Raw genomic sequence first — 27,632 nt, forward strand, 5'->3', positions numbered from 1 at the left:
TACATCGATGTTAATAGAGTGAAGGTGCTCTCCGTTTTTTTACTTTACATTATACAACCTAATTATCTGTAAAATAAAAGTATGTTTTAGTTTAATTAAAATTATAAGAGTCTATTAAAGATACATTATGCAAGAACTACACCTGGCTTTAATTTGGCTTCAAATGTTATACAATCTGATTAAAATACAGATCTATATTTCGTTTATTTTTTTTAGTACTTTCGATGGCCTACACTACATGAAGATCTGACCAGTTGTGCCGGTAGGTCGCGTCAGGGGTCATACGAGCGGCTTTTGAGCCTTTGAAGTCAGACATTGATTAATCAATCAGCGTTGACGTTTGTGGGCGTTTACCCAGAGTTCCGTGCAGAGCACGCCAAGAACTTGCCGTAACAGGCCGTTTCATTGGCTAATTCCTCACATCAACTCGAATGCCGGTTATATAACAACTCTTCCTGATCCTGTGTTGTGAAGACAAGTAAAACGAAATTTTGGACTTTAAAAAAACGAAACGAAATAGAATCTGTGTTTTAACCAGTTTGAATGTTATATAAACTATTATTTAGAGATTTATTAACATGACAAGCCCATAATCTACTCTCTAGACCATCGGATGGCAGAGCTTTAATGGATTAGAACGCCCGCAAGATTTAAAAATGTAACGATAAAACGGATATTCGAGACAAACAATCTACGCTACATCTTCCAAGAATAAAGTAATTTAAATGAAATTTTCAATTCATTTTTTATTATCTATTTTTGAACTATTATAGCAAGAACGGCCAGCTCTTTATCTAAATCTTACAAAATACATTTTTAACCAAACCCGAGGACACAAAAAAAAACTGTAAAGAGAATAGGTTGATATGAATTGAAAGATTTCAGATTTATTTTCATTTCATGCATCCGACGAATAACGACGGCGGCGTGAAATTTATAGAAACGGCTGTGAACTGTAAATGAATATAAACTTAAATAGTGTTATGGGCTTGATAGTAAGATTACTGTTATTAGGAATGGTCTCAGTCGCTATAAACTTGTTATTAATTTTTACCCATTTCATTATAATGTGGCTAGCCATGACAAACTTAAACCTGTTATTTCCATGTGGCATTACGCGGCATAGTGGTATAGTAGGCCTACCATTTCTGGAATTTCAGACGCCTGTCCGCCCCCAAAATTAACCTACGTGTTAGTTTAGGCGATCTGGTAAAAGAAAGGTATAAAAACCACCCATAATCACTATGTCTTCTATAAATACAGACTATTCTTTTTATATAAACTTTATATACCCAGTGAAGAAATGTTTATATATCTATCATTAAATATATCATGATTTATCTTCCTTCCCACCTATTTGACTCGCTTAGACTTTGACCTAATGGTTCAAATATGATTCCATAGTTACCATGATCAGTCTTTGACTAAAATGGGTTTAGAATTATTACGTTAATTACTACCTGTATCTCGGAAACGGTTGATTTCTAAAATCGGCGATTTTGGCTGGAGAGTAGGCTCGATGGGTCGACCAAACCCTGTGAGTATGAACTCAATCGGCCGACCCCCACCTTCGAACATCTGCCTGATATTGCATGGTTTTCTCGTGGAATGGCTCTTAATCAAATAAAAAATTCGAGAATAACAAGCATCTTTTTACATACATTATAATCATATCCCATGAATTTTAAGTTAGAAAGAAGGCTTTCACATCATTAATAATCAGTATAGAACAGTTAGACTCCTTGGATAAAGAAAATTTAGCACAAGGGTTTCCAAGCATATAAATCCTACTCTAGAATACCTAATACCCCCCCCCCCCCCCGATGCTAACAGGTTTTTGCATCCGGAAATCATGGTTCCTTTCCCATAATGAATACAGTAACTGTTTTGTTCATGCATTCTTTGAAAAAACGGTTTTTGTTTATAGTTTTCAGAAACATACATGTGTCGATGTGAATTTTTCTATTCGTTACAACAACGTGCAATTCTCTTAGGAACTAAAGAGATACAGGAATTTCGAAAATCTTATTCAAAATAAGTTCTTACAACCATTTTTAGAATACCAAATATATCTCCATCAATATCAACAAACTAATTATGTTAGGAAGTTTCTTGATGATCAGAAGAGTTCAAAGGAAACGTTATACTTTTGATGATCACAAGATAGAAGTGTGGATTTTACAAAATAAAAAAATGTACCCCTAGTTTAATGTAGCTATGGACTATCCTTCCATAATAGTATTTAACCCGTCATTCTTTACTAATTCTATCGTTTTTGTCTTTTTTTCATATCTTGTCCGAGGCCAGCGGATCAAATCTCAGATGGAATGTTCCATTACGATTATTACTTGACCTGCCGATTCAAGTCACAAAGAGGACTATTTTCCTTAGTATTGGCCATTGTTAGATTATCTGAAATTGTCATCTATTTATCATAATCTTATAAAAACAATCTTACCATGGCATGATCCGCAAAATTACGATAGTAAAAATATCACGACATGCTCGTAGAATACAAATGTTAGCTATTGAATATATCCTTAATATCTGGGCCTAGAACTCAACTGTCAAAGCCAATAGACATAAATATATATTGTGCCAAAGTGTTTCAAATCAAATAAAATAGTGTCTGCTTTTTTTATCAATATGCTAGACAATATGTAGCGTGCTTGGTTATAAGGCAAAATTATCATGGTAAAATGGTGATACTATGTACCTAATTATAGAACAGCATCTAAAAGAGGATCTTCTTTGTCTGGCAATAATTTTCTAAGCAATGTATTGTTGATAGATGGCCATAATTATATTTTGATTATATATTGTTTTATCGCTTCTCCATATTTATTGCGTGTTGGTTGACGGAAACACTTTTGGTTCGGTGATAAACAATCTTTCTTTTAAATAGTTCTAAATATAAATAATCAGTGTTTGGAATCGTTTATCTATCGATTATGTTTGACAGAATTAGATAAACTAGGGTTTGTGTTATTTTTGGCATAATTCAGTTAAAGAATTCTTCTGGGTTAACAGTAATTACATGTATATACCCCAGTGATCCAGTCTACTAGTAAATATTATCAGGGCAATACGGTTGTTATTGCCTTGTATCCCAAACCTGGTCTATAATCAACCAGATAGGCCAACTATAGTTTTAGTGGTAAACTGGTTACGTTTGTTACAGCTTACGGGTCAGATTTGCCGTTCTGTATGGTAAATATAATAATACGCCAGACTTTTCCAGTTTTAATGGTTCACTTCCAATGTGAATGTCAATTTAGGTTTATACCAAAAGCTGGTCTGTTTGTTTAGAAATTTGGATAAGAAAACTACATTTGTTTTGGAATGTTCCAGATTTGAAAGGATTTGTCTAATAATTTTATCAATTCTTGTGGTTATGTGAACGTGTGTAGCCTTTTGGGTAGTTTTAATTAAAGACAAAGAAAACACTATTAGACTAATAGATCTAAATCTCTATACTGTGATGAGTTGTGCTGGTGTGGAACGTAAAAAGATTGGGTAAGTTGGCCGTTTTCATGCTTTGTTTTAAAAATAAACGACAATGTTCCCAATTAATCTTCAAACGATTCTTAAAAGAAATAATTGTTCCATCAGGATGCAGTTAGTGCTTTTTGGATTCACGTTATCTTTTTTGGGTGTAGGACAAATGCAACTTCGGTCGGGCCATGTTTATTATATCGGTGGTTAATCTTGCATAACAAAACAAAACTGGTGATATCAGCGGCATGGTAAACACAATGGGTATTCTTAACTGCATAATTCTAGAACAAATCAGAAATTATTAATTAATGCTACATGTAGAGTATATAGCACAATGTACGAAAATGTTCTATCATACGTCTAAATAAGCGCTTATACATAAAACAAAAATAAAAGAACTCTAATAATGATGTAGGTATTGTTTTAAAAATACTCAAGAATTGAAACACCTTGAAGGAATTGGCATGATCGAACCAGGTGTATATTATCAAACCCTTCTCGTGTTTGGTATATAAATAATTAGTTCACTGTGATCATCGTTTAAAAGTATTAGGAGATATTTACGAGTCGAGAAGCAATCCACCTGTCACTGACCATGTTAAACACTAGCGAACGCCTTTTTATCCGGGGAGGATTTCTTGTTAAAATAAGAGGGACTACATCAATCATGGCATTTTGCAAGTAAAATAGTGGGCATACATAGAGTACAATGCAGTACACAATAGACATTATATAAGTTGATCTAATAATAAGTAAATGTGAAAAATATGTAAATAAACAAGAAATATAACACCAAATCAAAGAGTTTAATAATAATAAACGTTCTGGCGGTTGAAAAGCTCTTTTGCAGAATAGTTTCATGAAGAGTTGAGTCGCGGTGGCTCAGTGAGTAAGACGCTGGCTCGCTCACCTGGAGGTCCCGTGTTCATGGGGATTTTCCGGAGTGCTTCCCCTTTGTCAGTAGTGTAGGACGGTGGACATGGCAAGGGACCGCGTATAGTCGTTCGGATGGGACGATAAACCGAGGTCCCATTTAGACATTAGCGTGCACGAAACAGAACCAGCGCCGCTATCGGGGAAAGTTTTTCTCATATAGCACCTGCATTGGCCATGTCGGTTCAGACTTAAGTAGGACGTTAAACCCCATTTTATTTCGTAAAGCAAAATGATAATTCAATTCTGTCTAGGGTTCAGTTGAATACTAAAGACAAAATATACCTTTAATTATTTAGTTTTATCTGACTGTGTGTATAACTTTATGACTAAATCCGGTTGAGAATGAGAGGTATTATAGCCTACAGTGATATTATTAAAAACTGCATGGATTTTTTTTTTTTTTTTTTTTTGATAAGGGAGACAAGCGCGTTTGTCATATTTCCAATGCATACTGGATCAAGTTGTCAGTTGAATACTTTATAATTTCGTTGCTGCTAATAGTGCATTTTGTTGCCTTCACAAGCATTGTCTCGAGTTTTTCTAATAGTGTACTTTTGATATGTTGTATATATTTGGATTTATCCGAACTAGTAAATTCGCGACATACATACATAAATGGAATCACAGGTTTTATTCCATTTTATTTATACATGTAATTGTAATAAATGTGTAAATGTTTACGTTATGTACGAAAACGAATAAGTATAATGGATACAAATCAATGCGTAAAATAAATTACTATGAAGAGAAAATCTATATTGGTAGCTGTTAGACCTATATATAAACTCTCATTATTTCTACATGAATGATGTCGTTTAATTATTAGGTATGGTAGTGATCAATGTTTCAATATACCCGGTGTTTTTTTTTTCTTGTTAATATCAAATTGCCTAGAGGACTGGGTCAAGGTGTTTTATAAGCAGACGAGTGTCGATAATATAAAGCCACCGAGGTTACTAAACAAACAATTATATAGTAGGTCTACATTTTATATTTATATATATACAAAATACTCTGATACTGTGACACAGATTGAATATTAGGTTGGGGTAGTGTCATGGGACAGGCAGGGCCGTATGTAGGATTTTAAAAGTGGGGGTGCAGCAAAGTGGTGGGGCGCCATAGCCTCAACGTATGTGATATAAGAAAGTTTCGATCAGGGCAAACGAATTGTCTGCGATATCACCTCGGTGGAAGCGGACGTAAAATACAACTAACTCATCAGGGCAAACGAACCCATTGGCGTGTGGGCGCCCTTAAAACCGATCGACTGATCAGTGCCTTAAAAGCATCACTGTGTGATCATAATCAAGTGTATTATTTTATAATTGAAAGATTGTCAAATAATTGTTGTTGTTTTTTTGGGGATGGGGTGGGGGCGCAATTTCTCGGGGCGCCTTATTTTTCTGGGGGTGCAATGTACCACCTGCTACCCCGCTAAATACGGCCCTGGGGACAAACATGGTTCTAGAATCACATATTAATGTAATATGAATGCATGTAAAGTGATTTATATTCAATTTTTGACTAAAATATTGTAATTTCTAATCAATTATGTTCGGTGAAATACGTAAAATGTGCAAATTGAACGGCAGTTGTTTACCCCTGCTTAGTGCGTTCTACACGTTTTTAAATTATTATTTTGTCGTTTGTGAATCAGTCTTTACTAATTACTTCAACATTGTGCTGTAGGATACGTTTTCATTAGTTCATTACAAAATGGCACCCGAAACAATATAGGGTACACGACTCGCGTACTGATTAAAAAATGTTAATTGTGTCTTAAATATTGTGTCGTAAACTAGCTGGTTAAGAATTGTATGGTTGTATGGAATTGTGGACTTCACATGTCCAACCGAAAGATTACATTTGTTATAAGAAACGAATACCAGACTTTGCACAATATTTATCTCAAGTCCACTATATATTATTTTTAATATTTTGTGACACCCTTTATATTGGAAATCCTTGTTCGTACCATTATTTTATCTAATATTTCGTTGATGAAACGGCGTCATCATACCCCATATAATTTGCTAAAACAGTACCGTCACTCCCCAAAGGCAGACCCAGAGCCCCCCCCCCCCCACACACACACACTAGCACACTAGATCCGCTCTTGTTCGCTCTGTAACATTATTACCCTTAATGAAAAAACTCCGCCATCTCTGTGGAAGCAACCATTACATTTGCATCAAAGAATGAACCTCGTCATCCTGACAGTAACAACAATCCCAGCACTCATGCACTGCGAAACCAGAGTTGTAAACGTCTCTGTAACATCTTTGCAAAATCACTTTCATCGTCTTTATTGCAGCAGCTTCCTTTCGCTACTCATAAGCTGCAAAACTCCACACTGATCCGCAGTGAATATTTGCTTGGCCGTGACAATCACTGATAAGGATGACATTGATGCGGCTTAATGAGCTAGAAATATTAACTTTTTTCCTGCGACAAATTAAATTCTAAAACATTTTTTGCATATATTGGAAAAATAAATAAAGGCGTTTGACGTATTTGTAGTTAAAAATTATTTCCGATTTAGTGTAAATGGGTATTAAAATGACTAAAATGCAGCATTTTCTCCGAAGCAGTTATGTCTTATGTAAACAATGCACGCGCCATTCAGCCAATGATTCACACAGCGTGCTGTGACAGCACGCGTTAAGGCATGCAGTCATCTATGACAGAGATATTATACGAGACTCGTAATTCTCTGTGAAACAGATTGGCAAAACTCTTGCAAGCATCTTTCACAGCTGCAACTTTGGTCTCGTATCGGAATCATGGTTTGTTTTAAGATCATTATCCTTGATGGCTTTGACTTTGTAATTTCAAAGTGTACATAATATCCACAGTGTATGTTACGTCTCTTACAATGAAATTATATTTTATAATAAGACTGTGCGTGCATGATATTACCTCTGTAGATATACTATTTTGACTTTATTTATAGCTTACCATTCTTACTGTACTTTTATATCTAGATCCAATATATCTACCAGAAGGTTGTTATGCCAACAACCGATTTCCTCTTAAATAGACATAGAAATTCTAAGTTTTATAGAATCAAAGGCTAAATGGCCGTTTAAACCTTACGATACATTGGCCTATGTCCGTCTGATATATGTCATCTTAAGCCTCCTTATTGTACGTCTGTGACTGGAGCCATTTTCTCAGCTTATTTCTTATCATGTAATAAATACTCTATACTACATCCTCGGTGATCACTGATTCAGCCAGAATTGGAAACAGGAATCACCCAAGTATGAAATTAACACAACATATATTGAGACACTAATGACATCGATAACATAGTCGATATTGCTTGTGGTGGTTGTCAAAAATATAACTCATGTACCAATCTATAATATTTACCCCTACACAGACGAAAGTAATTAGGGTTTCACACTGCGTAGCTTGTGTGAAACACTATTGTTTTTGTTAAAATTATTCTTATTATTATTAAGCTTTCATATTACATATGAAAGCTTATTGTTTCTGTTAAGATTATTATTGTTATTTTTTTTTTGTGTTTTGTCCACAAATCGGATTTCTCAGAATCTAACCATAGGATCGTTCTGAAACTTTTACCTATCCCCCAAAAAATGGGTGGTGGCTGTTGATTAAATATATTTTCAAAACGTTTTACGAATCCGAAATCACCGAATTTTACGAAGGAATGCATTTGACCTACAATGCTGTAACTTTGTGACTATTTGACCTATTTTACTAATTCTTTTTTCTTTGAGTATCTTGAAACATTTACTTCAAATCTGCAATTTCGGATTTTGGCATTTCGAAAATTCGTCGCTGTCATTTCGAACCGGAAGTTATTACCAATTTGACAACTTCTTTAATAGTTGTGCGATTTTCGTGAAATTTAGAATGTTAGTAGATCTTGCCAATGCGACTTCAATGATGTCCTTGGAAATTTTCTAAATTATCTCCCCTTGGTGAAATTAAGGATCAAAGTTTTCAAAAAAATCGTCGAAATATAGGTCAGATTGACCTAAAAAAAAAATTCGATACTAGACAGGTAATTACTGATTCGTACACAAAATATGGAGTTTGTCGATCGAACCGGAAGTGCCACCATCTTTAAACGTGAAAAATCAAAAAGGCTTTTTTGCTATTTTACTTATATATGACTCGGGCGTCATATTTTCGGAATCCTGGAAGGAATGCCTAAAAATCTATCGGATCAGAATTTTGATTTCGGTCACGTGATGGTCACCATTTTGAATTGAAAATGAAAAATAGAAGCAATTTGAAGGGCCGGGACTTTGGAACACAAGAACTCTCCTTCTAATTAAGCTAGAATGTTCAAACTTGGTGTAGGCGTTCACTAGGTCAATGTCATGATTGAGTTCAAAGATGAGCATTTTTTGCCTAGGGTAAGCAGAGATAAGCAAGCTGATTTGTTGATTCTTTAGGGCACGATGACATTGGTTATAATGAATGGAGGGCGATGAAACTCTTGTCAATCGAGAGGCTAATAGCTGGCCTGTTGTGTGAAATCATTGTATCATTTTTTGAAAATGTCCGGGGTAGCCGAAAAAAGGAGATCGAAATCCAAAAAGTCGTATTTTTACGATTTGGGGCATTTTTAGAGGTCGTGTAAAGTAAAATAAAGCATGCATATACATATATTATTGATATTAAATATATCATATAAAAAACTAAACAATGAATCAGCTGTCATTGACAGATTTTATATTATAAGCATGGTCAGTGGAAGGTCAGCGTATTGTCTAACTTGAACTCACTGACTCCGTAACATTATTGTGGGTATGGTATAAGCTGAATTTGATGAGATGCACATATCTCGTATGACTATTTGGTACTTACAGTGTTAGACTTTGTCGTAACGTTACGGTCTCCATTCATCAAATCGTCGTTGGGGCTATAATACGATTTTGAATCAAGTTATTTATCACTGAGGGACTCAAAATTAGGTTTGATGTAGCTCTGCTCATTTACAGTGGCGAATTTAACGGGCTCATGGGTTCCAGCTCCCTCCTCTAGAAATTTCACAGCACCCGCATGGATTGTGGCTAATTTTGTGGCAGAATTTTATTTTTCTGGGGGAGGTATTTCTAAATGGCTCCGACACAAGTGCCTGAAATGCCATGAAATCACGTTTTCGGCCTCCAATTAAAATTTCTTAGCGGGAAATCCCCCTGACCCGACCCCCTTGCGGGGCTTCACGGTCGGTATCAGCCCCCCTCCCCACCACCATGGTTAATCCGGCGTTGATGTTCCCTCTTGTGCAGCTGCAAAAGAATGTACAAGTTCATTGCCTCATTGTCAAAGATCCCACTTTTCTACCCCAGTTCGGGTAATGAGGTCGAGCGTATATTGTATAGGGGATATTAAACAAGCAAACAGTATGGCTGATGTCTCCCGCCAAAACCCCAAAGTAAAAGATGACACATTAATTAATCGCACTTTCATATTTTTTTCAAAAGTATCGAGCAATCAAACTATACTGTAAATTTCATCACTCTCTGTCAGATAGAAATCAAGGTTATCTTGTCCCAAAGCATCGACCAATGAAATTGCCAAGCTGTAGCTCAAAATGTTCAGTCAAGACCTGATGAACATCTACACCAAGTTTAAACATTCTAGCTCAATTAAAAGCTGGGTTGTTATGTTCCAGTACTTCATTATAACCAAAGTTATCATACCCCAAAGCATCAACCAATTCAAAGTCCCGGCCAATCAAGTTGCTTTGCTTATCCTGACTAAGAGAATGCTCATTGTCGAACTTGGTCAAGGTAATATGGTCAAGGTACTAATGTAATAAAACTATACACAAAGTTTCATCAAATTGCTTATCTCTGCTTACCCATTTTAATAGTCCCCTGCCAATCGAAAAGCCCCCCGACCCACCCACTCCACTCCCGTGTAATACATTAGGTTATAATTGTGTTACAAACGTATCACAAGGAGCATTTGAATATTCTCTCTGAGGCATCTGATACCACTTTTTCCTATTATTATTATTTTTTTTTTGTGTCATTTCTACAAATCGGATTTCTCAGAATCTAACCATAGGATCAATCTGAAACTTTGACCTACCCCCCCAAAAATGGGGTGCGAATGTTGATTAAATATATTTTCAAATCGTTTTTCGAATCCGAAATCACCGAATTTTACGAACAAATTCATTTGACCTACATTACTGTAACTTTGTAACTATTTGACCTATTTTACTAATTCTTTTTTTGAGGGGTGCCTTGAAACATTTACTTAAAATCTGCAATTTCGAATTTTCGAATTTCGAAAATTCGTCGCTGTGATTTTGAACCGGAAGTTGAGATCAATTTGAAAACTTTTTTAATAGTTGCACGATTTTCATGAAATTTAGAATGTAAGTAGATCTTATCAATGCGACTTCAAAAATATCATTATAAATTTTCTAAATTATCTCCCCTTGATGAAATTAAGGATCAAAGTTTTCAAAAAAATCGACGAAATATAGGTCAGATTGCCTTGAATTTTTTTTTTCTTTACTAGCTACGACACTACTGATTCGTACACAAAAAATTGAGTTTGTAGCTCAAACCGGAAATGCCACCATCTTGAAATGTGAAAATTACATAAGGCTTTTTTGATATTTTACTTACAGACAAGGCTATTATATTTTCCGAATCCTTGAAGGAAAGCCGAAAAACGGTAGATAACACAATTTTGATTTCCGGCAAATGATGGACGCCATTTTGAATTGAAAATGACAATTAGTGAAAAATCCACATTTATGGGCTTGAAAACATATACAATTGGTCGTGACCTAGAGAATATGTCTCCAGGATAGCCTGGATCATGGTCGAACGTTTGGTATTTGAATATTTCAAAAATTCGAATTTCTCCTTTGATGTTTTCCGTGCCGACAAGGTTGTTTTCGAGTTTAGCTGGATTTGACTTCGCGCATGCGCTACGCTAGAACCAAAGGTACCATGAGTACTAAATTCCGGCGAGCAACTTTTCACGTTGGTACCTAGGTACCCTGAAAATTTCAAGGTGATACCTGCATTCGTTCAAGTCGTTTGTTCTTGTCACCTGCCTTTCGTCAATTTACGGCTTCCATGAGGGGAAAAAAGTGGAATTTCGCCGTGACACCGGCACCGATTGTCCGAAAACCATGAAATTTGGACACAATACGCCCATTACCACCCCGGACTCTGTGCCTTACCCCCATTTCGATCCCATTAAAAAAAAAGAGTTTTAGCAAAAAAACGATTTTCGGAATTTAATATTGGTTTTAACCCTGTACCCAGACAAGATATACATATTATTATAATCCCTATGAAATATTTTAATTATTTACTGCTATAATATGAATTATCACTTATTCCCCGTTAAATAAATATCGGTCACCGAGTGCAGCTGTACAACTTCAAGGACCCTAGCTTCAAGTCAATTTACGGCTTCCATGAGGGGAAAAAAGTGGAATTTCGCCGTGACACCGGCACCGATTGTCCGAAAACCATGAAATTTGGACACAATACGCCCATTACCACCCCGGACTCTGTGCCGTACTCCCATTTTGATCCGATTAAAAAAAAAGAGTTTTAGCAAAAAACCGATTTTCGGAATTTAATATTGGTTTTAATTAATTTTGAAATTGCAAATGCAAAGAGATTTTATCGCCTCTTCCTTATGTGATAGGTATTGGTACTATACACATTATCCTTAAAAGACAATTTTTTAAAATGACCGTAACGATGTATCAACACTAGAAACCGAAATCGCCTATTTTGACCTTTTTTGACTGCTGGGGCATCCTTCCGGTGGTCCAAATCTCTGGAATTTCTAGCGGTTGGCTGCGCCGCGATGATATTTATCACATATTAAATTGAGAAAATCCTCAGATATCAAGAACAATAAAAATTCGATAAAATACGGCAATTTTTTAAGCAAAAAACCTTTGATTGTTGGGGGTGGGTTTTGAATTTATTTTGAACGTTCTCGGAATCCAACACTCTTCTATTTTTAATATGTGATAGCTAGAATCCCATCGGAATCCAACACTCTTCTATTTTTAATATGTGATAGCTAGAATCCCAAGGTGCATTCTGTGCAAATTTGAAGGCAATCGGAGCACAGGAACGTTGCCTGGGTAGAGCAAAACAACCCGGTCGCGAAAATGTACCTATACTTCAAAGTGATTATCATGTTGTGTTATGATCGCCATTTTAGATCAATCTGAGTCCCTGATCCACCGTCATCTACCAAACCACTCCGAAATATAGCCAAAATCCCAAAATCGACCGTAATTTCTTTTTGCTTCGCGCATATGCCACGCTGGAACCAAAGGTACGTTGCCAGAGTTGTGGCCCCTGATCACTTCAAAATATCTTGTGGACGCTCTAGAGGCCAAAGTTAATATCCGATTGACTTTAAATTTATGCGCAGTGTTGTGGCCCCTGATCACTTCAAAATATCTTGTGGACGCTCTAGAGGCCAAAGTTAATATCCGATTGACTCTAAATTTATGGTCATGACACGAAGATGCCTACAGTATTGATTTTCAGCGATATCTGATATTTACTGCCATTTCCGATAATTACCATGAGAGTTATTGCCCTTGATCACTTTAAAAAATATTGTGGACGTACTAGAAGCTAAATTCAATATCCGATTGACCTTAAATTTATACAGTGTTTAAGGTCATGAGATGAAGAAGCCAATTGATTTTCAGCGATTTCCGATTGAATCTTTTGAAAATCACACCTAACTCTAAAACTAAAGGCAAGAAACGGGCCGGTTTACATTGAAGCACAACTAATTCCTGTCCTGCGTACTCTATAAATATAATATACGGTTTTCTAAATATGCCTTGGATGGTAGCCACAAGTCGACAATTTTTGTTTTGTATTTTTCCCATTTTGTTCATAAGGTAAATGTAATTTTTCAGATACCTGATGACATTTATACTTATTGTTTCAATAGATTCTAATAACCCCCTTTGCAGTTAATATGAAAGCTTTCATATCTGCTATGCAGATCTAGTTCTTATTAAGCTTTCATATTACATATGAAAGCTTATTGTTTCTGTTAAGATTATTATTGTTATTTTTTTTTTGTGTTTTGTCCACAAATCGGATTTCTCAGAATCTAACCATAGGATCGTTCTGAAACTTTTACCTATCCCCCCAGAAATGGGTGGTGGCTGTTGATAAAATATATTTTCAAAACGTTTTACGAATCCGAAATCACCGAATTTTACAAAGGAATGCATTTGACCTACAATGCTGTAACTCTGTGACTATTTGACCTATTTTACTAATTCTTTTTTCTTTGAGTATCTTGAAACATTTACTTCAAATCTGCAATTTCGGATTTTGGCATTTCGAAAATTCGTCGCTGTCATTTCGAACCGGAAGTTATTACCAATTTGACAACTTCTTTAATAGTTGTACTTGTGCGATTTTCGTGAAATTTAGAATGTTAGTAGATCTTGCCAATGCGACTTCAATGATGTCCTTGGAAAATTTCTAAATTATCTCCCCTTGGTGAAATTAAGGATCAAAGTTTTCAAAAAAATCGACGAAATATAGGTCAGATTGCCTTGAAAATTTTTTTCTGTACTAGCTAAGACAGTACTGATGAGTACACAAAATATGGAGTTTGTCGAGCAAACCGGAAGTGCCACCATCTCAAAATGTGAAAAGTCCATACGGCTTTTGCAATATTTTACTTAAAGACATAAGAGTTACATTTTCTGAATGCTTGAAGGAAAGCCTAAAAATCTATCCGTTTAGAATTTTGATTTAGGTCAACTGATGGACGCCATTTTGAAATGAAAATGAAAATTAGTGAAAAATCCACATTTATGGGCTTGAAAACATACACAATTGGTCGTGGCTTAGAGAATCTGTCTCCTATTACCGAAATTAATACATTTCAGGATAGCCTGGATCATGGTCAAATGTTTGGTATTTGAATATTTCAAAAATTCGAATTTCTCCTTTGATGTTTTCCGTGCCGACAAGGTTGTTTTCGAGTTTAGCTGGTTTTGATTTCGCGCATGAGCTACACAGGAACCAACGGCACCATGAGTACTAAATTCCGGCGAGCAACTTTTCACGTTGGTACCTAGGCACCCTGAAAATTTCAAGGTGATACCTGCATTCGTTCAAGTCGTTTGTTCTTGTCACCTGCCTTTCGTCGTTTTTTTTTCTAAGTCAATTTACGGCTTCCATGAGGGGAAAAAAGTGGAATTTCGCCGTGACACCGGCACCGATTGTCCGAAAACCATGAAATTTGGACACAATACGCCCATTACCACCCCGGACGCTGTGCTTTACCCCCATTTTGATCCCATTAAAAAAAAAGAGTTTTAGCAAAAAAACGATTTTCGGAATTTAATATTGGTTTTAACCCTGTAATACCCAGACATGATATGTTATTATAATCCCTATGAAATATTTTAATTATTTACTGCGATAATATGAATTATCACTTATTCCCCGTTAAATAAATATCGGTCACCTGGTGCCGCTGTACAACTTAAAGGACACTGGCCTCAAGTCAATTTACGGAGAGAGAGAGAGAGAGAAATGGGGTTTAACGTCCACTCGACACAAACTAGGTCATTTCGGGACCAACATATGGTTTAATTTTATTTCAATACTTCGCTTGCGCGTAGGGGTCTTTAGCAGTGGGAGGAAACCGGAGGACCCGGAGAAAACCCACAAGGTTGGACAGGCGACCCTACTCCTTGCGTCAATTTACGGCTTCCATGAGGGGAAAAAAGCGGAATTTCGCCGTGACACCGGCACCGATTGTCCGAAAACCATGAAATTAGGACACAATACGCCCATTACCACCCCTGACTCTGTGCTTTACCCCCATTTTGATCACATTAAAAAGAAAAGAGTTTTAGCAAAAAAACGATTTTCGGAATTTAATATTGGTTTTAATTAATTTTGAAATTGGAAATGCAAAGAGATTTTATCGCCTCTTCCGTATGTGATAGGTATTGGTACTATACACATTATCCTTAAAAGACAATTTTTTAAACTGACCGTAACGATGCATCGACACTAGAAACCGAAATCGCCTATTTTGACCTATTTTGACTGCTGGGGTATCTTTCCGTACGTGACAAGGAGTAGGTCGCCCGTCCAACCTGTGTATTTTTTCAGGATCACCCGGTTTCCCCCCACTGCTAGACCCCTACGCGCAAGCGAATTATTGAAATAAAATTGAACCATACGTTAGTCCCGAAATGACCTAGTTTGTGTCGAGTGGTCGATCAACCCCATTTCGCTCTCTCAATTTTAGCACTCCTAACTCTAAAACTAAATGCAAGGAACGGGCCTATTTACAGAGGTCACAATTTTAACCTACATGCACACCTACATGATATACATATTATTATAATCCCTATGGGATATTTTAATTATTTACTGTTATAATATGAATTATCACTTATTCCCCGTTAAATAAATATCGGTCACCGGGTGCAGCTGTACAACTTCAAGGACCTTGGCCTCAAGTGCATGGGACCAACTCTACATTTTCTGAAATGTCAATAAAAGCCCTGGAATGATTTCATTTAAAAAAAATAATCAGAAAGTAAATCTAGTTTTATTTATATGCTATTTGTTGCCAGAAAATATATTTTGTTACAAGTCTAATTCAAATTTAAAAATAAACAATGGGTCTGAGGCATATTTTGTTGATATATAGAAATTAATGCAGTGTTCTCATTATGTGATAAAAGAGTGCCAGAAATGTCTCGAAATTCAGCCATTTGTGTATTTAGTATATCAAGTATATGCGTGTATTACAAAGCTCTGATTTGTGTGATTTGTGTACACCCCGCTCCCCCCCCCCCCCCCTCCTCGTGTCACTATCATGTACATATCAATTCTGCTGCCAACCCACCCACGCGAACATGACTAAATTATGAAACATTGTCTAGTCGTTTGTATGTTACGACAAAACGAGGCCAGCGTGGCTCATTTGCTGCAGAACGGAAGGCCTTGCAAGGATTAGTGTCTAGTCGTTTGGATGGTACGAAAACCCGAGGTCAAAGTGGTTCCCCGTTGGCAGTGGTGAAGTATGGAAGGCCTAGCAAGGATCTGTGTCTAGTCGTTTCGATGGGACGAAAAACGCCCGTCCCCTCGTCCATGGTACAAGGATTAGTGCCTAGTCGCTTGGATGGTATGCAAAACAGAGGTCCCCGTTCTCTCCCTTTGTCTGTGGTTCTTGACCGAAGGCCCGACAACTAACTTTGCGTGCAGTTTTTTTAGGTAGGACGAAAAATCGAAATCCTGTGTGCATATTGGCGTGCACGAAAAATAACCCTTTGCATTTGGAATTTTATGCACCCACCCCACCCTCGAACAACGCTTAACATAACATTTTGTTTTCACTACCTACATTGTAAAATTTGTTTGATTTCAGATGACTTAGCCCCGGTTTTTCACAGTGAAAGATTTTGATGAAACTTGACATGCATGTTTATAACCCAAAGATATGGTTCCTTTCGATATTTGCGCATATCGAATCGTAACTTCATGAATTATGGTCCCTGATTGTAAGAAAAATCACTTTATATTTCGCGTGTTCTCTATCTATCTCTCGGAAATGGAATATGGAAATACACAAGCTAGCTAGTGTATTACAGGTTGGTGGTGGTGGGGATGAGGTCTTCTATTTGCAATGATTTTTTGACTACAAAATATACGCTCTAACTCATTACTCAAACTACAGCAAAAAAAAAGCGGAACGGAAACCCGATTTTATATATTCTTACAATAGCAACGCATTTCGGGATTAACTTAGAAATGGTTCCACTACTGATGTCTTCCGCCTTACTCCTGCCACAGTAGTGGCTTGTCCTACGGAGTTCCTTTCCGCAAGTTTTTTTTAGTCAAATGACTACAAAAAGGTTACTGGCCTATGTATAGCTCCCTTAATTTACACATAAACTGACCTAAAACTGCACTGCACATATAATAAACCAATTCCCATTGAAATAAAGGTGAAGCCGTACCGCATAATTATATGATTTGATGAAACCCAACTGCTACCTGAAGTTTCTCGCCTATCGAAGTTATAATATCCGCCGGTGTCATGGCGGCTCGCACATTATAAGAATCATTGCTTTGAAAATGTAGAACGCATTAACACAAAGAAAAACTGATGGGTAACTAGTTTAGTGGTCCAGTCTTCACTATAATTTGTGATAGAATTACTTATTTAAAAAAAACTGAATGATGTAAAAATAAAAATGGTTGGAGTGCCCAAGTTTAGATTTGTCGTTGATTTCATAAAGATGTTAGGATATAGAACGTTATATACTGTGTGATTCAACATGGCGGCCGAGGGGTTTAATATGATATAAGTACGAAATACATGTACATGTAGTACCAAATGGTTTATATGTATGAGAGTCAAGGTTTGGACTAGCATGTGCCTCTCTTTAGTGGACCGATGTGAGATTGCCCATTGTATTAACTGGACGGGTAGGCCTATTCACCTTCAGTTATGTGTCAAAGTCAAATAAGCGGCTTCGTATCAACACGGTCGGCTCTGGGCCGGTTTAATTCTACGTATCTCTCGTAGCTGAGAGAAAAAAGATTTTTTAGCCCAGAGAATATCTTCCGTCAGAGTGGTTGTTGATTCATAGATTCTAATAACCCCTTTTGAAGTTTATATGAAAGCTTTGATATCTGCTATGCAGATCTAGTTATTATTATTATTTTTTTTTTTCCAATTTGATTGTATCTCAGAAACTACTTGTCGGATTGATTCGATGTCTTCGGTTTTACTGGAAAAGTGGGTGTGACTTAGAGATTAAAGCTATTTCGAACGTTCTGCGACAATGCGAAATGTCCGAAATCGTCGAATTTGTCGATTTTTGAAATATTGCCGTAATATTAACAATAATCGTCGGATTTTAACATTGGATACATTTTGACATAGCCAGAGACAAGGCACATAGCCACGGTTCTTTAGATTTTTGATTTTCCACGAATCGTCTGAGATATTAGGCGCCAAATTTTGAAAATTTAAATTTTTACAAAAAACTTTTTTATTCATGAATATTTTAATGTGGTATTTTACCCAGGGTTAAAGAGTCATCTGATTTGACCAAAAATGACACCATTTTTTGTCGTCGTAAATTTCCTTGACCCCCATTGGCTAATTCAGTTTTTCAGTCCTGGATTAATTATTTATTGCTCGATTTGTATAAAACAAAGTTCATATGCTCCGTAATCCAAAATGTCATTTTTTTTGTTACCGGTAAAGTTACCTTTCGGCAACGAAAGTGACGTAAATTTAGCAAAAACTACAATTTTGACAGTTCGGTACCACTTTTTGAAAGCAAATATTATTTTTTTCAAATCTGGTATGACTGAAAGTGTGTGCCCTGTAAAGGCGCAGAAAACATCGGGCTCAGTTTTTTTAATTTCGATTTCGTTTTCGGGTCATTTTTATTTAAAGGTGAAAAAATGAGCTATTTACAACCCATTCAGGCTTTTCATATTTTAAAATATTTCTTCGCAACTTTCATAAACTTGTAGCATTAATCCATACGAAGAGAATCTATCTCAAAATTAGTTTGTAATATGAGCAGTTGCCGAGAAATGGTCAATTTTGCATGAGTCACTCTTTACGCTATTGTGTCTGTAAAAGAGTCAATTATTATTGGATTTTCATAAAAGTGACACCATTTGATGCATAATGTCGATTGTGACTAGTTCAACTCAATTTAACATTTTCCATGTCACCGGAAATGACGAAATTTGGGTAAAAACTGTATTTATAGCCTTAGAAACAAATAATTTATTGAAATGAGTCGTATTTGTTGTTTGTTTAATATTTTGATATTTGATTCTAATCAACTAATAGAATGAACCCATACGATCATATAGGTATCACAAAATGGTTTCTAACTTGTTCAGTTGTAGAGAAATAGGTAATTTTCAACAGGTCACTTTTCAAGGTTTTTTGTCCATAAAAGTGTCAATTATTATTCGATTTTCATGAAATTTTCACTATGTGATACCTAATGCCATTTACGATTTCATACAAGTAATTTAAGATTTTCATTATCACCGGAAGTAACGTCATTTTGGCAAAAACTGTATTTTTAGCTTTCAAAACAGATATTTTACTCAAATGAGTCTGAGTTGTTATGTTTTTAAAATTATGATATTTGATTCCAATCAACAAATAGAATAAACCCATACGATCATACAGATTCCAGAAAATGGTTTCTAACTTGTATGGTTGCAGAGGAATTGACGGTTTTCTACAAGTCACTTTTTAAGGTTTTTGGTCTATAAAAGTGGCAATTATTATTCGATTTACATAAAAATTTTCACCATGTGATGCCTTATGCCATTTCTGATTTCATAAAACTAATTGAATATTTTCATTATCACCGGAAGTACTGTACACTTACATGTAACAAATATATAAAATGAATTGATATTGCTGGATTTGGTTGATTCGGCGTCCATTTTATTTGATGTGTGCAATGATGAGGTGGAAACCTGTTTAATGGTTTCATTGGTACCGGAAGTGACATATGTTTAGGGTAACGTGGCACCGGTGAAACCCGTCATTACTGCATCGCAGTTCTAGTTCCCTTTAATATTATGTGCCAGAGATTAGAAAAATCTAAATTATTAACGTTAAAGAATAGAAAGATATTAAACATTATATAGGTAGTTGTCTTTGAATGATTTTAAGTTGTCTAGGTACAAGTAGTCTAGTCTCCAACGTTTTAATAAATTGTAATGTCGGTTGTTTTTTCGGTTTCATCGTGGAAGAATTTTGTCAAATCATGTTGAGAAATAAATATACTTTATTAACAATGATTTAAATTAAAGACCAAAATCAAATCGAATCGTTACAAATAAGTAAATCAGTATTTAGAGCGTGTTTGGATAAATTTTAATGTGGAGCTTTTAAAAAAACCCCAACAAAACAACACTGTAGGCCAATCTGTGTTATAACACTAGTAACATTAGTTTATCATTCTACAAATAAGATTTTATCCAAAGTGACCACAATATTTAGGCCGGTAAATTTCATTATCGCTATTCACGTGTTATGTCGTGCGGTGACTTTCCACGGAAACTTACATGTATAGTATAACTGGTATATAGCCTAGTTTAACTCTGCATTCAGTTCCTACGCATATGTGTGCTTGCTTAAGCACAGGGTCCTGCTGAAATGGATTAAAATATATATACATTGATTCAGCATAAGCTTTTGCACATATTAGGTTGGTCTTATAAGGAGGGAAGGCGAAGGGGAGATGGCTTGCGGTCGCGGTTTCAATCCCTGGGGTGAGCATGTGTGGCCTAGGAGCGTATTCTTAAAGACCCCTACGCGCGCACTAAGCATGATAAAATAAGACAAATTCTCTGCGATATCACCATCGGTGGAAGCGGGCGTACACTAATAGAAGAAGGTTGATCTAATTAATCTTCTCAGATATAACGAATTTTCAGATACCTTCGACACAGGGCCCAAGTAAGGGGCACTACACTTAACTAGTATGGTCTCATTTGTCCTAAATCCGGCACTGTCTGATTAATCTAGGCCAACATTCCAATAAAGGCAATAAAGCGACTTTTAGCTGCCTATGGTCCTGTGCATAAGTGGTGAAGAATTACACTGCAAACAAAATATTGCCTACCAATAAGCCCAGTTTACCCTGCAGTGTAAACTATACGTTAATATGATTATATAATTTATTAGCATTGCCATCGTACAGTTCTATCTGTTGCGGGGGGTTGGGTGGCTGAATGGTAAGCACGTGCGCGCATAAAGTCTGTCATTGAGTCAACTGGCGTGGTTTCGAATCCCCGGTTGTACGTGGCAAGGAGTAGGGTCGCCTGTCCAACCTCGTGGGTTTTCTCCGGGTCCTCCGGTTTCCTCCCACTGCTAAAGACCCCTACGCGCAAGCGAATTATTCCAATAAAATTGAACCATATGTTAGTCCCGAAATGACCTAGTTTGTGTCGAGTGGACGTTAAACCCCATTTCTCTCTCTCGATCTCTCTCTATCTGTTGCCATAATATAAGTTTTCTGGATCGGTGCTCCAGCATTGACCGCATATCATTTAGTACAGTATTTTTTTGGTAAGACTATTAAAATTCGCTCAGACGAAAGAAAGTGTCCCAAGAAAAATATAGTTTGTGTTTTAATTGTGTGTGTGTTTGATTTTAGGGGGGTGGGGCTAGTGTAGTAAATATTTATCTATTTTCTTATTTACATTTTACAAATTATTACCTCCCTTTACTCACACTCGCGTGCACTATGCAAGCTCTCAGAGGGTTGCTGGATATTAGCCTAATTGTGCATCGAAATCGTGAACGACGTTCAGCTGATTTCTGGTCTGTCAAAGTGAAAATGCTAAGAATACAACATTAGCTAAGGGCAGTAAAAATTACCACGTATTAACTGTCGGAAGAAAGCCATCTTTCTTTTTCATTTATCAAGTTAGTAAACTATTTTTGCCACAAACTCACCTAACAACATTCGAAGTCGTATCGTCTGCACGCCTGGTCTCGTTCGGGCGTATTGTCAACATCACTTGTAAACAAGTTTCGTTCTTTTTGTTTATCAATGGGTTTTAGAACATCTTTCGCGGGTATTAAGATACTACATAGTCGAAAGTTCAGTTTCGATACCACGTAGGATTAAATTCGATAGTGGACAGATAAATTATACTGTACAAGAACAGAGTGAGAAGTCGCTGAAAAGTGAAAGTTAGGACTAAAATACAGGGTGGCTGTGACAGTATTAACGTGGTAATATCAGGTATGTATTTTCAATGTAGGCCTTGTACTCTACTGATCGACTTAGCTCCATGCTTAACACACGGCCCACACCTATTAATATCTTGATGTTGTCGCTAACAGAGTTGAAAAAACAACATTTAGCCTTATAAAAAGATCTAAATTCCCCATTAGAGGCAGCATAATTTATACTGTATAATTATAATTATATAATGAGGCAAAATTTTCCATTTTTATTACAAAGCTAGGTGCAAAGTTCCATGTAATGTATTTTGAAGTTTAGATTGGATTAGGTGTTTAAGATCTGGAAGTAAATGATTATTTCCTACCAAATGTAGAAAAATGTAAATTGACTTTTTGACACACCAACCGCAATATAGGCCTACGTACATGTATAGCCTATAAAAACAAATTACAAAATGACCCTAGACTAGTCCTGGCGTTAACCAATACAGCCCATTAATATTAACAATTGAAGAAAGACTCTCATTAGAGACTATCGTCAGAATTACCTGAGAAACTTTGTACAGCCTTATCGATCAGATTTCTAAATTGTATAAAATTATATTTAGCAGGAAAACAGCATATATTTGCATCTAGATGCCCTAAGAAATAAATTCTTCTTTGTGCATGTCACAGGGATTTATATTTTTTAAATGATATCGGCAGAAAAAGGTACTTTTAGTTACCTTTTGGACATACTAATATTTTCCGGAAATCCCAACTAAACAATCTTCACGAGAAAGACTGGAAGAAGTTTAGGATTATACATTACAGTTGTGCAATTCTTTTTACCAACACACCTTGCTGACCAACAAGAGAATATTTGGATTGGTGTGTTGTAATAGAGTAGTCGTACCAAAAAGAGATTTATTGAAGGGAAAGTGAAATAAAATGAGATGAGATTACTTTTCTTCACCAACCTGACGAATGAAAACATGAAATATCCAGTGTGCTAAGTAAGTTTTGTCCGGACAGCCATGAAATGTGCTATTATCAGGAAAATTTTACCCAAACAGTGGCTCATTAACCAGAAGTACCAGAGGTCGACCCTAATGTTGGCTGAGAAAGTTACTGAGGATTTTTGAGCCAGGTTTCGCCTATTCAAAATCCAAAACTTGCACTGTAGTCTTAAACATATCTGTCATCATTCTCGGATTTTCTCCATTGTGTTTAAAACTCACTTTCATTTAGCTTCCTCGAGCCAGTGCCAGATTATTATACATGTATAGGCTTCTCAGACTGGAGCCAAGGACTTCAAAATCTAGGGGGCCTCTGACCAAGGTGTATGAAACTTTTGACCCTGGCATAAACCTTTCTTACACACAGTGTAGTATTAAACATCCGTCATCATCCTTGGCTGTGATCAATTGTGTTTAAAACATACTCTCATCTTCCTCTAGTCGGGATGGTAAGTGATCGGGAGGGACCTCCTGTCCTTGTCTTTAGTGGAAAAGCCGATATAGGGCCCCTCTTCATCTAAATTCGGCGCTGAGAATGAATCAAATATGGCACAGGAATTCAAGGCATTTTTAAAAACTTGTGTCCTGTTTGCTACGTCAATGTCAGCCACTTTGATATTCAGTTATTGGTCAGATAAACTTTATTTTAATTCAAAATTACAGAACATTTTAATCCTTTGAACAATGAACAGTAAGGTATTGTCATAAACAATTACAATAAACCATTTTGAATTGTTTTAAATCAATCTGTGGTTGGGAATTATATAAACTAGAGAGAATGTAAAAATACACTGTGTCCCCAGTCTGTATGATCCGGAGTTGAAGAAGTTCCAACAAAGAAATATCACCAAATGGCCATTCATTTGATAAATTTATTTCCAAGAGGAGAATCGTTACGAAAAAAATAAATTGCATTTGTAATTAATTCAAATTGTGACTGCCAATTATGATTACAACAGTGATGTACCCTGAACATTATGTGGACGAGTAATATGGTCTGTGGTATAACTTTTTGGGAGTTTTCTGTTATAAAAAAGGGTGAATTAGATCTATTCTAATGCAACCCTTATTAACAGTTTTCCAGTCTCTTAGTAGACAATCATAATATGAACTGCTCAAAATCCTGCTTCATCAGTTGCTTGAAGTAATATCTAGTCAGTCAAAAAATATCAGTTAAATAGTAATATCAATTTTTTCTCTTATTGCATGTACTTATTACATCTTTCACACAATGAGAGAAATGAGGTCTAACGTACACTTGACTCAAAGTAAGTCATTTTGGGACTAACATAGGGTTAAATTTTATTTCAATAATTCGCTTGCGCGTAGAGGTCTTTAGTAGTGGCAAGAAACCAAAGGACCCATAGAAAACCCACGAGGTTGGACAGATGACCCTACTCCTTGTTTTGTACTAGTGGAAAATCGAAACCATGCCAATTGACTCAATGACAGACCTTATGATGTGAAGTGCACACGTTAAACCATACGGCCATCCTACTCCTGTCTTGCACACACACAAGAAAATGATATAGATGATACCAAATCAACACAAAAGAACACTATAAAGAGTCTTAATATTTTTCGTTTATCAAGGCTTTATCAAGCACAATACTATTTTAATGCATTTATATGCTCTATTAGAATAGTTCTTGAACATCCCCAAGGCTTTTGATATGGTGAAAACATGTAGACCAACAGTATGGAAAATAATAAGGCAAGCAAAATAGGGGACAACTAATGATCTCCTGGGTAAGGATTTTTGAACATCACCAAGGCTTTTGATATGGTGAAATTTTTCGTTTATCAAGCACAATACCATTTTAATGCATTTATTTATATGCTCTATTAGAATAGTCCTTGAACATCACCAAGGCTTTTGATTGGTGAAAACATGTAGACCAACAGTTTGGAAAATAATAAGGCAAGCAAAATAGAGGACAACTAATGATCTCCTGGATAAAGAGTTTTGAACATCACCAAGGCTTTTGATATGGTGAAATTTTTCATTTATCAAGCACAATACCATTTTAATGCATTTATATGATCTAATAGAATAGTCCTTGAACATCACCAAGGCTTTTGATATCGTGAAAACATGTAGACCAACAGTTTGGAAAATAATAAGGCAAGCAAAATAGAGGAAAACTAATGATCTCCTGGATATAAAGGAGTTTTGGATTAATAACACCCATTGATATCCTATGCATAGAAGTAAAGAAAGTAGATACAGAGTCCATATTATTGACTGTAATGGATGGAAATCCTTTATGAAGGTACTGTCTGGCACTGTAGAAATGGAAGTGAATTATATACATTGTGTAATTCACAATATTAGATAAATAATGAACAGAGGTGAATCTTGTTAGAAACGGATACACCAGAGAAGCTGGTCGGAATTATCTAATAATGTTGAATAAACAAACATTATATTGGTCTACTGTCAAATGAAACGCAAAATAAACGAATTAAAAGAAAGTTTTTGGCATAAGCTTATGTATACATATTGTATGTACTGTATGATTTATAATTTACATGAATTTGTATTAATTCAACATTCAAGAGAAGTTTGAAAATTTAATTTTTTCTTTACCAGATATTATATGTTGTCAGCATTGTAAACTCCCAATGTAAATATAATTATAAAGGTAACATGTATTTATAGTTTATATTGTACAATATACTATCTTTTGTGTTACATGCTATTTTCTATCAAAAGCTATTATCCAGTGTACACATCATGGTAAGGGGCGTTTATTTATATGATGAGTTCATCAATTCATATTGTATGGTCATCAAATGGTACATATCTTTACAATTCACAAAAAAAAGAATCAGTAAGCTTTTTTGGGAAAAAAAATAAGTTAATTTTTTAGACAGCCTTTTGTGAAGCAATCTGATAAAACACAGATCCTATTTCGTTTCGTTTTTTATAGTTCAAAATTTCGTTTTACTTTTCTTTACTACAATAGGATCTGGAAGAGTTGTTATTTTAACCTGTGTTTTGGTTGATGTGAGGCATTAGCCAATGAAACCGTTTGTTTCGGCGAGTTGTTGGCGTGAGATGCACGGAACTGTGGGTAACCCACTAGAAACATCAACACTGATTGGTTAATCAAACTGACGTCATAGGATCAAAAGCTGCTTGTATGACCCCTGAGGTGACCTTCCACAACAACTGGTCTGATCTTCATGTAGTAGAGACCATTGAAAGTATAAAAAAACAAAATGAAATATAGATCTGTTTTAATCAAATTGGTTGGGAAGAGTAACAATGTATTTAGTACAGTTTGTTTAGTAAGGAGAGGCTGTGCATTGATAAAAAAAGAAACGATTAATTATTCAAATTTTGCTCTGAAGTAAATCTCTCAGAAAAGGAATATAAATCTGCTATAAGTAGGCTATGTAATTTTGAGATAGAATAAATGAAATTGGTATTTTTATTCAAATCGAAATTTAAAAAAAACAAGCAAAGTTGTGTGAATATTTTTACCAGATGCTGTGAATTGTATAGTACTTAGATGTTTATTTACATAGTTACACCAGGACCGGTATAGGTGTGTACAAATTTCAAATTTTAACCAAATGAATCACTGCTTGCATCTTATCCATAGTAAAATTGTTTGATTTCAATGTTATTTTTTTATGATTGCGAATTTTAATGAATCTATTTTTAAATTAATAATGATCTTTGTGATACAGTACAAAGATTGCTTAGAATTCAATTGAGCTCTGTTTCAAAGTTATTTTCATGACATCGCTAAGACCTAGTAACCTAGTTTGCTTGTCCAAGTAGTTAATAGAAAATTAGTAGTCTTGTCTGATGAAGCAATTATAAGATAATGTATACATTGAATATCATACACTTGATCACTTGGGATACATTAATTTTGTACATTATTTCATGTGCTATGTTTTCCTGTACAATGTGCTGAAATCAGTGTACTATTAGAAATATTGGCTACTTTTATTATTTTGCGTTTCATTTGACAGTAGACCAATATAATGTTTGTTTATTCAACATTATTAGATAATTCCGACCAGGTTCTCTGGTGTATCCGTTTCTAACAAGATTCAACTCTGTTCATTATTTATCTAATATTGTGAATTACACAATGTATATAATTCACTTCCATTTCTACAGTGCCAGACAGTACCTTCATAAAGGATTTCCATCCATTACAGTCAATAATATGGACATGGTATCTACTTTCTTTACTTCTATGCATAGGATATCAATGGGTGTTATTAATCCAAAACTCCTTTATATTCAGGAGATCATTAGTTTTCCTCTATTTTGCTTGCCTTATTATTTTCCAAACTGTTGGTCTACATGTTTTCACGATATCAAAAGCCTTGGTGATGTTCAAGGACTATTCTATTAGAGCATATAAATGCATTAAAATGGTATTGTGCTTGATAAACGAAAAATTTCACCATATCAAAAGCCTTGGT

At 35.6% G+C, this 27,632-nt stretch overlaps 1 protein-coding gene across 6 annotated transcripts in view; it reads left to right on the top strand.

Annotated features, from left to right (window-relative positions):
- The window catches only part of LOC126810930 (arrestin domain-containing protein 2), a 106,353-nt gene that overhangs the window by 14,005 nt on the left and 64,716 nt on the right, over positions 1–27,632 (top strand). The window contains exon 1 of one of the 6 annotated variants that reach the window (XM_050536327.2): positions 3,420–3,516. The exons of 4 other annotated variants lie outside the window; for them this stretch is intronic. In XM_050536327.2, coding sequence (XP_050392284.1) covers positions 3,482–3,516 — 35 coding nt within the window. In that variant the 5' untranslated portion in view covers positions 3,420–3,481. Of the gene's footprint in view, positions 1–3,419; positions 3,517–21,753; positions 22,241–27,632 lie in introns of those variants that run through there. One more of the 6 variants, XM_050536329.2, reaches the window with a different exon arrangement.

The sequence above is a fragment of the Patella vulgata genome, chromosome 2, assembly GCF_932274485.2.
Source record: "Patella vulgata chromosome 2, xgPatVulg1.2, whole genome shotgun sequence".
Classification (NCBI taxonomy): Eukaryota; Metazoa; Mollusca; class Gastropoda; family Patellidae; genus Patella; species Patella vulgata.